Source organism: Ambystoma mexicanum, chromosome 8, assembly GCF_040938575.1.
Source record: "Ambystoma mexicanum isolate Mex_15411 chromosome 8, UKY_AmexF1_1, whole genome shotgun sequence".
Lineage (NCBI taxonomy): Eukaryota > Metazoa > Chordata > Amphibia > Caudata > Ambystomatidae > Ambystoma > Ambystoma mexicanum.
The window spans coordinates 1,198,005,486-1,198,018,269 of record NC_090929.1 but is presented as its reverse complement, the minus strand read 5'-3'; the positions used below and the strand labels follow the sequence as shown (position 1 = coordinate 1,198,018,269).

The 12,784-nt window shown below is 42.9% G+C and overlaps 1 protein-coding gene across 1 annotated transcript in view; it reads right to left on the bottom strand.

Annotated features, from left to right (window-relative positions):
* The window catches only part of ASAH2 (N-acylsphingosine amidohydrolase 2), a 475,375-nt gene that overhangs the window by 226,127 nt on the left and 236,464 nt on the right, over window positions 1-12,784 (bottom strand). The window contains exon 14 of the mRNA XM_069612073.1: window positions 6,938-6,977. Coding sequence (XP_069468174.1) covers window positions 6,938-6,977 — 40 coding nt within the window. The remainder of the gene's footprint in view (window positions 1-6,937; window positions 6,978-12,784) is intronic.

Sequence of the window (12,784 nt, the reverse complement as noted above, 5' to 3'; positions counted from 1 at the left end):
AAATTCGAAACAGCCTGATTCAAAAAGAGCTGTATTTGAAACATATTCATAGATTCAACTAATCTGTAGTGTGAACAGACCACTCACATGCATTTATTTGTTTATATTTATTTATTTATAAAACACGCTAACCCCAGAGGCACTAAGGCGCTGTTACAACCAGTTGCACAGATACTTCAGAGGACAGAATACTAGTAACCTAGAAAGTAGAGGCCTAGGGCCCTCTCTTACAAAGTTAAGCAAAGAGACAGGTTTTCAGTGCTCTCCTGAACACCCAGTATGATTATTCCACTCTCAGTGCCGGCGTAAGTGCATTCCATTGTCTAGCTGAAAAGGTAGGAAAGCTTTCACCACCTGCTTTAGACCGATTGAATTTCAGCAGCAAATACCTATTGCTGTAAGCCGATTTCATGGGTCTGTTTGCATGGGCTCTGGTAAACTTCTGCAAGAGGTAGGAAAGGGCTGAGCTGGAGAGGCATCTGTGAGTGATCGATAGGGTCTTGAAAATCATGGGTCACGGATCGGAATCCAATGAACGTTTCCCCTGGTGCCCGCGATATGTTCCCTTCTGGGTAAATTGAGGGTGGCTCTGATGGAGTTGTTCTGGATCACCTGCATCTTACCAATGTTGTGTTTGAAGGTGCCAGCAAACAGGGCATTACAGTAGTCTTGTCTTGCACCAATGATTGCTCTGGCAATAGTGAGGCAGCTGTCCTGGGAGAGGAAAGCTCTGGGTCATGCATCAGCTCTGTCATGTGTGCAGCAGATGAGGTGTTGGCGCTTACCTGTCGCGTGACTGAGAGGGTGGAGTCAAGATACACTCCCAGGGTCTTTACCGAGGGGGAAGCTGGGATTTGGGTGCCATCAATGTTGAAAGATGCATACTGGGAGTCATGCTTCTTGATTATCGTTGGAGGCACAACCACAAGAATCTCTGTCTTTTCATCATTCAGACAGAGGCTGTGGGTGGTCATCCAGGCTTGGATTGTAGAGTAGACTTTGTTTAAGGTGAGAGTGTTATTTGAGTAGTTCTTGGACAAGGGGAGGAGAATTTTGGTGTCATCGGCATAGTTGGTGTAGGATAAGCCGATGGAATCTAGGTCAAAGAGGGTTCTGGTGAGTATATTGTAGAGGTTAGGTTATACACATGACCATGCCACAAAGAATGGGGAGGGAAGTGCTCTGGCGTGCTCTACATATACTCTCATGGATATGTCTGTTAGGAATGAAGCAACCCAGGCCGTAGCTTCAGGAGAGAAGTGAACCACAGTGGTAAGGTGGTTGCACAGGATTTGATGGTCGACCTGGTCGAACGCAGCTGAGAGGTCCAGAAGAAAGGGGAGGGCAGGTTTCTCCTTATCTCTGAACTCATCCAACTGTTTCTTCAAGTCAAGCAAGGCAGATTCCGTGCCATGGCCTGGTCGGAAGCCAGACTGACATATTCTAAGGATGTGATGTGACTCAGGAACTGCTGAATCTGGACATATGACGCTCTGTCCAAGATTTTCAAGAGCAATGGGACAGTGGTGATAACCCATTGATAAATCTGGTGATGAAAGGTACCAGGACTTCTGATCAGTCCTTTATGATGGTAGCTAGACAGAAATCCCCTTTGCAAGTTGAGGGTTTTATGCTCTTTAGGAAGGCGGTGACATCCCCTTCTGAGAATGGGCTGAATTTGAATATTGTTTTTTTTTTTAGAGGCATCAGGGGTGCCGGAGGGTGGGTATGCTGGGGTAAGTACTGGTAGGCTATTGAGTAAGGCTTGTTTTTTGCCAATTGTATTGTGTAGTAAGTCAATTTTGTTCAGCATGGCATTTTGTATCGCCGTGCATCAGGCTCAGTTTTTGATGATGGCTGGGGGTGGGGAGGACAGCAGGAATTTCTAGTTCCTTCAGTACGGTGAATATCACATGCATTCTAGAATTGGCGTTGGCAATTCTCATGTTGTAAGAGGTTGATCTGGCTATGATGATGGCTTGTTTATAGGTTTTGGCAGCCCTGGCAAATAGAGTTTTCTGTGTGTACGAAGGGTTGTTTCTCCAGTTTATTTCTGCAGTATCCTTTATGGCACTGAGCTCCCGGAGCTCGGACGTAAACCAAGTGTTGATTTGTCTTAATTTTTTAGCTTCACGGAATGCATTGGCATCCACCGCGGTCATGAGTGTTTTAGTGTACAGGCCAGCAAGTATGCTGGGGTCATTGGTGCAAAGATGCTGTCGATGCAGTGCCTGTAGCAGTGGAGCAATGGCGTTTTTTGTGAGTTTGCGGTCTAGCATGGTGAATGTGACAGTGAAGGACAGATACAAATTTGGCAATTGTGGTCTGCTACCCAGTCTAGAATACAACCTTTGGCGTGAGTCGGGGTGTTGATTCAATGTGTAAGTCCCAGTGCACTGAGTAAGTTTGCTACTGAGGTAGCATGGAGGTCGAATGGGGTCATCAAGAGCAAGATTCAGGTCTCCTAAGATAATTGTTCTAGATGTGGGCTTAATGTTAGTTCCCGGTGTATGTAGGAGATCTTCCTCGAATGTGAGGATGGCCCAGGTGGGTGATAAATAATGTGAAGTTTGAGGATTTCTGTGTGAGAGATAGATATTTTGGTAGATAGCAGATCGCAATTCCCTTGAAGTGATATGGACAGGAGTCTGATAGGAAGGGATTCTTCAGCAATTAAGGCTTCACCCCCCTATGGAATTAAGTCTGTCACTCCTATGTATCCCAGGGGAATTGCTAATGATAAGGCTGGCCAAATGTGGCGTGCAGCCAGGTTTCTGTGACAGCCAGAAAGTCCAATTTAAGAGTGCATATCAGATAATTTATATCAAGGGCGTGCGCCAAAATGGATCTTGGATTGATGAGGGCTACAATCAGTGGAATTGGGTGTTTGAAAGGTAAGGAGCTGGTTAATGAACATTGGGGTGGTTAGGGGTGGCTGAAACCAGTAGTGGAGACTCCTGGTGTGCGAGGGTCTCAGCACTAAGTAGTCAGGTGGTGAGCAGTGCTGGTGTGTTCATGGGTGTGTACTTGGGATCTAGGCACCAGTGGTGAAGTTTCCTGTGTGATTTAGTATGTGTGCAGGCTCTTAGGTGCATGCCAATACACTGTATGCCAATGACACCAGGCGGAAACAGTAGGATGAGGGCAGGTGGGTGCTAAAGTGTGGTCCCGGGGGAGACCGGCAGAGACACTTCTCTGTTCCACATTGGCCTTAGGTGGTGGCCTTATGGGGTGGCCGGCGTCGACTTCTGGCTTGGTGGGATGTGCCGGGTAGATGCGCGCATCGGAAAATCACCTTATTTCTGGCATGTTGTTGCAGCGTGGGAGCTCAGTGGAGCTCTTCCGAATGTGGCGGCCATCTTTTGGTGTGCTTCTGGGACTCAGGCTCCTGCGGCGAGTCGTGGGTAGTCCTGCCTATGCTCCCGATGTGGAAGCGCTTCATGTGCTGAGTGTGTCTCGGCCAGACCGGCAGAGACACTTCTTCTATTCCCCATTGTCCTTGGGTGGTAGCCTTGTGGGGTGGCCGGCATCGACTTCTGGCTTGGTGGGTTGTGCAGGGTAGAAGCGTGCATCGGCCAATCAGCTGATTTCTGGCATGTTGTTGCAGAGTGGGAGCTCATCTGAGCTCTTCCAAATGTGGCGGACATCTTTGGTGTTATTCTGGGACTGTATTAATGTATAGTCGCTAACTACTTATTTTTCCATCTTTCACATTTAAACAAAGCTCATTACGACTGACACATTTTTATTAAATATTAGACTGCGATCTGACAAGTTATTGATGATGTGATAAATCATTTTGAATTTTGTCATTCCATAGCTTTTGAAAGTAGCTTCAAATACAAATGAGATGTGTATTCCGGACATCATACTAAATGGTGTAAAATAGTCAGCCTGGCTACGAAATCTGTCAGTAAATTAACACACAACAAGTACGGTAAGTATCTTACTTCTGAGTGACAGTTTCTTCCTTTTAATGCAAGTAGGTGTTTAGAGTTGAGGCAGTGCCTTCCTGACTCCACAACACCCTCTTTGTGGACTCTTCAAAATGTGCGCAGATGATAAACCTACCAGACCCTCCCTATCTCTCTGTAGTTTGGGTTCTGCACCCTCAACACTCATTCACATCATACCCGAGGTAGGACATCCCCCTTAAATTAGATAAATGTTGCATACTTGGTTGACAATGCATTTTGGAGAACCGAGGAACCGTAGTCCCTGTGCACCTGTACAGCATCACATCACTTTCCTCTTTTTCAAGGGAACAAGGACTCGTGACTTTTCCCATCAGCATACCTGTACAGTGAGCTTTGGGTCAAATAAGCCCTTATAAGTGCTGTGGGTTTGCTAATTCTACTTCAAAGGAAGCCAAAAGTACCCCTTACTTCACTCTCAGCATCCTCCCTTCACCTTTCCACAGCCAAAGAACTCCCCGTAGATCAAGAAATGTCCACTCGGGTTCAAGGACACTGTATAGAATACCCACTCCATATTTTATCTTGCTTGCTTTCCAACTCATTGATAACAGGGAGGTATTGCATTTGTGGGGTGGGGGATGTTATCTCAGACCAATGGAGAGTGCTTCATTTTATTAATATTCAAAGTCGTACTACCTTAACTCTGTGACAACCCTCATTCTTTTCTACAACACACTACTTTATTTTTGCAGAGTTCTTTTTCTATAACCTGTTCATAGATGAAGTGTTATTGTTAGTTGAATATCATTCTCAATGGGAGGTGGTCCAACAGGGTTTGCTGAGGCATCCGTACCTTTTAAGGTATATGGGCTGTTGTTATGTACATATGATCAAAGTGTTACTTGGTATAGCCCAGTCATCATTGTATTCATGGTCACTGTACCCTTTGAGTGGAACTCAGAGATGGACTACCAGGGCCTTTCCACTAGCCTAGCTGCTTACAATGTGCAGGTCAGTGCCATAATTCTTATTTATTTGTTTATTTATTTATATAGCGCCAGAGCCCACAGGCATTAGGGCGCAGTCAAGAAGGCGGCTAAAGAAGCCAGAAGAGAAAGTAAAGGAACAGCTTATTCAAACAGGACAGTTTTCAATTGCTTCCTGAACATAGTTGGATTTCTATTGGTGCTCACATTTTTGGAGTGTTTGCTCCATGCCAAAGCGGCTTGCATTGGGAAGGAACAGCCCCTACCTCTAACCCACTTGCTCTTGGAACACACCAGTCACATGGTATCAACATAAGTTCTAGCGAAGTTTTGTACAGTGATACATTCTTTTAACATACTGAGGTGCTTGTCCTCGGTAAAGCAAATTCTAGCTTTCACTGGGAGCCATTGTAACTCCAGCCTGTGAGCCTAGATAGGCTCGTATCGGGGGACACTCTTTACAATCCGAACTGCATCATTCTGTAGAATTTGAAGTCTTCCCAAACATCCCTTGTTGGCTCCAACAAAGCATTAAAATAGTCGATTCTGGGCATAACAATGGCTTGAAACCAGCACAGAGGAGTTTTTTTTTTCGCAGACATACGTTTCACCAATCTTAGCAATCTAAGGTGGTATTGAGTTTTACTTATAACACTATTGATATGGGCATCCATGTTCAAGAAAGGTTAAAAATGGACCCTTAATGTTTTGACCTTGTCAGCTACTTTGATATAATGATGCTCATTGTCAAAGTGGATATAATGAGTGTGGAGTTTGGCGCATGCTTGGCAGGAGCCAAAAATAAACAATCTCTGTTTTAACTCCATTTATGCACATTCTGTTGGTTTCCATCAAATGTTGTATTGTTCCATAGATAATAGAGATTTTCTCTGCTTCTTTTTGTTAGTCCCCACTCAGTGCCATTAAGAGCTGAGTGTCATCAGCATAGTTGGTGAACTGTTCTCCCAGTTCATCTAAAAGATCACATAACGGGCAGCAGTATACAATGAATAAGGATGGGGAAATACAAGCGCCATGAGGCACCCCATATTCAAGCAATTCCGGTCCTGAACACACATCTCCCCAAACAATTCTGGATCTCCTGTTGCTCAAAAAAGAAATATACAGCCAACTGCCTCTTCAGAGCAGTTTCCTAGAGTTGTTAGCCTCTCAAGTAGCTTATTATGGTCCACAAGATCGAAGGCTGCTTTAGGTCGAACAACATTAGCAGCCCCGATTGGCTTTCATCCGTAATTTTAAGCATTTCTGTTTCAAGGTCTAAAAAGGCAATTTCTGTACCATGAAACAATCTAAAATCTGATTGTCTGTGGTGTAAAATTTCAGCATTTTCCAGGTGCAACTGCAACTGTAAGGTGGCTAATTTATCCACTATTTTTAACAGAAACGGGACATTAGTTATGGGCCTGTAATTGGTATCAAATTTGTAATCTAGTCCGGCCAACTTAATGAGAGGATTAACTGACACACTTTATATCTCAGGCATTTCATTCTTCAAAAATGTAGCACTGGTAAAGCGAACAAGAAAAGGAATAAAAAAGTTCACTATTCTGTCTGTTGGTCCACTTATTACCCAGACAGAGGCTACACAAAAGTAGACAACATCCATGTGATTGACATGATATAGTAACCTAAAGGATGGTGTCCCGCACCGGGGAACCAGGCCCAGTCCCCTTATGTGGAGTCATTGTTATGTCTTTAATTGGGGGCCTCTATTGCTCCCTGTTATAATAGCTGCCCCTTCTCAACCCTAAGGAGCATGTAACTAAACCCAAATTGTATTTACCCTACAAGCATGCAAAAACATTACTATAGAAAAGCCCCATTTAAACAATGCACAAGCTTAACATCGGTTGCATGTGGTTAATCCCATCCATGTTCTTCTGGATATTATATTAGAACAATTATGTTGTTACTATATCACGAATGAGCCTCCTGGATTGACAATAATTCAAATTAATGTATGTATTTTCAGAAGCATTTGTATAAGGGTAGGTCAGCTTCTGACTGTATTACCTGCTGAACAGCTTCTCTCAGTCTTCTTCCAGACATGGTTCTGTGGAGCATAAAAAATACATTCATTTATTATGCATTTGGGAAGGTATAGTGACAAAAGACACTGTGTCAAGTGTTGGGCACATATTTTTAAAGGAATATCGTATGTCTGAGCATATCAATATTCCCTGAATATCGGGCCCTGGGACTCATTTCCAAGCAATGGCACTCACGCAGAAGTGTGTGTTTTAAGCTATCTGTCATCATTGAGGCCACTGGCTGCAGCGTGACCTGCAGACGCACAGGTCATATATAGGTTTGTGATCAGCTGGACCCGTGCCAGTGAAGCCCATTCCCTGAGCATGCCCAAAGAATTCATCAATGGGTGGGCAGGAGCCATCAGAGCACAGAGAGGTGGGGTGCGGCATGGCCTGGGCAGCTGCACACACAGGTCAGGATGCATCTACGACTAGCAAAGAGGTTCAGTAGCTTGTGAAGAAGACATGCACGTTAGGGATTTCTTTTTCTTTCCTGACATGAATTTTTATTTAAAAAAAAATGCCAAGAATATATTTGCTGTAAAATATAGTCACTTCTACATGAATCACATCTCTGTTTACTGACAAGGAAACCGTGTTCATTATATTTAAATACCCCCCTTTCCAAATTCATAAGGCATGTCTCGGGAGGATAGTTCAGGGGCAACGTGCTTGCCTTGGAAGCAAGACGACACTGGACATCACAAGTTCAAGCCCCGGGTCCGCGCTTAGAAACCTCTGAGTATTAAGCGCGTTATAAATAACCAATCATGTAAACAATAAGGCATGACAATATAGAGTACAGGGATCCCTTACAAGAACTCCGATATTGGAAAACTCAGCCTGCTTCATTCTCCCATTAATATGGCCACACGCATTGCACATGATAACCTGGGCGTCTTTTCAGATTGAGAAGAGACAAAAGCTCAATATTGCTTCATCTAGAATGGTTAAACACGTATTTTCAACATGTGTGATGTCGCCTGCAATAAGATACAACGCCCCCCCCCCCAACCATACTACCCTTCATCTCGACGCGAGGGACTCAGGAGGATTTATTTCTCTTTTCCCATCATTGAAAGACCTAAACAGAAGCTACCTACACCTCTCCACTCTCTCGAGAGCGAGGCAGTAAATGATAATAGCGCTGCCCACATGCAATGTTTTGGCAGAGTGCATGGTGACCTACGATGATGCGCCAGGCAGTATTAAATGTGAGACAAGCTGCTCCGGGCTTCTTAATCATGGCGTTGATTGTGAATTGCTTTCAAAGTTCACCTTCAGAAAGGTAACAGCCATGGAAACTCATCTCCTCCAATGTTTTTTTGTAATTTTCCTTGTAAATGAAAATGTTATTTTGTCTGAACCCCTTGAAAATCAAGTAATGCTGCTTTTATCTACAGCAATGCATGACTCTCCAGTCCCAAAAAACAAAAACAAAAACATAGACAATATTGGGCAAAGCTTATGTATGCTTGGGACGACCACTAGTAGCCTCAATGCTGGGCAGTAGGGGGTCGAGGGGCGGGGGGGGGGAGGCTGCTGCAGCTTGTTCAATGACCCTGGACAAGACTAGAAAACCCATCCAGTGACCAAATGCCATGTTGCATTTCTATCTCTACAAACAGTCATCATTTTTAATTACTAGATATTGATTCATCCATCTTTTCAATGTTTTTTTTTTGTTTCATTCGCGGGATGCTCTGGGGTAAGGGTGCCCCACTGGTATGGAGATATTTACCTCCTGTGGAGTGCTGATACTTCCTCTGCCACTTGCAGGGGGGTCACACTTTTTCAAATGGGACAGTTCTGTCTACTTGGATGCAAAACGTCAATAGGCCCCGATTAAGGTACAAAGTGTTGATAGCTGTTCTCAAAAAAGTATTCCATAACACAATGAAACTACAGACGTGTATGGGCCTTCTACCCAATTTAAAGGACCCAGTTTTTAAGTTGACTGTAAATTTATTCATGGTGCATTGCAACTAGTCAACCTCTTCACCTGCTGTATTTTCCATTTTGCTCGACTGCATACTGCTTAAAATCATCATCCCAAAAATGAGTGCCACGCTTAAGGAGGTTTTTGGTTCTCTGTATTCCTTTACAGAGATTCAAGGTGGCTTGCAACTCTTGGGATTTCCCTGAAAAGGTCTGTAGTCTGCTACAGAAATCAGGGATAACACACATACAAAGAGGACAAGTATCAGGACAAATAAGTAATGTGGGGTAGTGTGTGTGTGCAGTGGGTCGTGGCACCGGTGTTGCTCATACATGCAAAAACCCCTATTTCAGAGGTGTCTCACAATTTTTACTTTCTCCCTCCTTTCTTCCTCCTAGAATATCACTCATCCCAATGCAAGTCAAATAGGCAAGGCAAATATTGTTCTCCCACTTTCCTTCTCCATTCTCCCACAGTACTTACCCACAGTACTTACCTAAAATGTTGGACTATATGATTTTGCACTTCTTTTATGGATAGTCCAAACTCTTGTGTGTTGCTTTGAGTAGTTCTGAATACTAATATTCAGTTTAACTTTTCTTTGCTACCTTTTGCTGTACATTAGATGCCTCTGTTAGATCATTAGCTGTGTCCCAGCTGACATCTCTGCTTCCCTCTCTTCATGGGATTTAAGTATCAAAGTGATTAATCTACCATCCTCCATGAGCTCTTGCTCAGGAATTGGGGACTGTGATGTAAGTCAAACTCTTTATTTGTCCTGGGCTAAGAGGCAGGATGCTCGCAATTGTCAAGTATTTCTGCCATACAGTAATGCATGCCTCTCAACTCAACCTCATTTGGGTGGAGGTCACCACCTGGCTTACATGTGATCAACCGCCCAACGAAATGTAACCATAAGAGTTGTAAACGCAGTTGTCCTTACATTTTCTGCAGTGTTGATATGCATTGTTTATATACAGTAACATTTTGACTTTTGGGGGGGAAGTAGTAGGATCGTGGTGCACTGAGTGAGCTGTAAAGAGTCTGTAGCATAAGGGCATAAAAAGCAGTCCATCGTTATGTGCGGTGTTGATACGCATTGTGTGTGCGTGTGTGTGTGTGTGTGTGTGTGTGTGTGTGTGTACAGTATAGGAAAAGTGGGTGTTGCATGCAAAACTGTGCTTCAAGACAGGTGAAGACTTTGAAGATATTATGTTCATTTATGAGACATCAATCGCATTTGCAAGAGAAGGCATCTGGCTATTAAATGGCCGCCAAAGCAGCCAATGAACACCCATTTTGGGTTGCCGTCTTCAAGATTGGCTGATGTCTGATAGTCCTTCTTGACGTGATAATAGATTCTGCCTTCTTCAAAGAGCAAATTGTGTGTGAGATGGTGATCAAATATAGGCATAGGTTCTATCCCCAGTACATCTGAAAGCTCAGAATAATACAAGATAATTAACCAAAACATCACTTGGCTGCAGAACTCATTGAGAGCCAGGCCGTTTCTTGGGTGCAAACTGCTCCTGAGCCTGCAGCCCCAAATATGATCAAAATGGTGTCAGTGCACCACAATCGTGTTCATAAACCCATGAACAAGGTTGCGCTAGACAATAGCAGCAATGCGATTCGGTTTGAATTACTTTCATGAGGCATTTGCTACAGGATAATCGTCAATGTTTAAATGTACAACCAGTAGTTTTTAAAAGAATGGGTCAATAAAGAATGCATGTCTTCAGTTCCCCCTAAAGTAAGCATATGTTGAACAACATAGAAACAGAGACAGTCTCTGTTAAAAGGTGCACAATATTTCTTAGGAGGCACCAATGATGCTCCTGTCTGCAAAGTCCAATGAAAGCCTGTAGCCCTAGGCTTAGGGGCAGTGCAAATACCCTTGAAGAATGGCCTAAATACTACTGAAAATCTCTTGGCAGTTACTCTTTTGTGAACAAGTAAGGAACTTAAGGTGTTGCCCCAGTTGTTGGGAGAGGGGAATGGAGAAGGTCAGCCTTCAAGATCTAGGGAAGGAGTAGGTCATCATTTGTCATAATTCGTTCCCAAATCTTGGCAGCTGTCCCAAAAGTCAGCTTGGACATTTACTGCTAGCTATGCACTCTATCTCGTAGCAAAGTGTTTAAAAGAGGTGCTACAGTGATGTAAAATGTATCTCTTAGCATAGTATTTAAAAGTGGTAACACAGCAACTTGGGCATCAGTCAGTGCAGCTAGACGACATGCACCCTTTTCCGCAACTCTGCAGATTCTGTTTTTTTTATGCACATATGTAGGAATGAAGAATCGTCTTTACTGTGTATTTCTCACGAAAAAGAATTGAACAAACTCTGCTATAAATGCATATGTGTGCACAGACAGAAAAAAGGAAGCAATAAAGAAACACAACAAATAATAAATAATAATAAAAAAGGAAGAACATAACATTCAGAAGTGTCCACTCTATATGGTGACAAAATAGCATTGAAGGAGTGGGCCAAAACCTACTGCTCCCTTGATTCAGGGTTCACCAAAATAATGAGGGGTTCTCCAGCATAGAACTATTAGTCCTTTGTCCCTCCAATTCTGATTTCACTGCTGGCGGCTCAAAGGCGGACACGTCTTTCTCTTGGTTGAGTGCGGCTGGAATAACAACAGGAGAGTCAAACCTGGCAAGCGTGATGCATGACTATGGGACGCTGATCCATTGAGTTTTGAAAGTCAGTCCGAATAGAGACCAAAATGAGAGCTTGCGTTTACTGCCAGAACTACAGACCCTCAAGCTGTACCCCTGTTCCATAATAGACATGAATACTGTATACCTCGATCTGCTCTCCAGCTACATCTTCCCTACAATCTAGGTTAGCTCAGCACTCCCGCCTGGCAGCACATCGCTATTCTCAACAGCTGCGGAAGGATGTCTGTATCAACCATGGAAATCTCCCAGGACTGGCCCTTATCTGGACAATGGTTTAAATCTAAAGTCTATGGCGGTCACTTTCAGTTGTTATGAATTATTATGATAATTCCTCTGTGTATTGGTGCTAGTGCTAATGAATTTGCCCTTGGCTCCTAATTATAATCACTCTAAATCCACAAAAAGAATTAAGGTGGAAAAGCAAAGCACTCTCCCTTTCGAAAAATCGTCCTCATATATTATCAAAAATTTCAACCATTTATTTCAACTATTCAGACTACGGGGATTGCGACTACTTATAATAAGTAAGTGCATTCACAGGATTGGATTATTATACCTATTTTGGGGTGCGATGAAATGCATTTCCACTTTACAGAGTGAAAGTCAAGAGGAAGAGCAAAGACACATCTGTAAAAGGAGATGTTAGTGACATTGTACCATGTATACATAGAGATAACCATCCCACATAGCAGGTACATGCATTCCATATATAGCCACCATACGTGGGGACTGAAATCTATTATTAGGTGAATGATTTTTGATTATTAGATTTTGGATAAACACTTCAAGAGTGGCACCAGGATACAAAGTTAAAGAAAACGATTATTAACATCTGAATGGATCATACAAGGGAATACCTGACATCGAGTAAGGATCGTATTTTCTGTAGCAATCGCATATATGCAAACACTATAAGTAAATGATTATAGACTGATAGGTATATTTCTGATACATTTACAGATGGAATACATATGTGAAGTTGATGAATGTGAGCTCCTGATGAAGGATTCTATCCGAAATGCATAGAGCCATACATATTGAACTATATATGTTTGATTACATCAACAAGGATTATCAAGGAATGTTTACAGTAAAAGAATACTGCAATGTTTTATTTTGGAATATGATGGTTTTGAAATTGTGAAATTAATTATGATGCTGATTTAAAAGGAAAAACATGTTTTATTTGTATTATCAAAT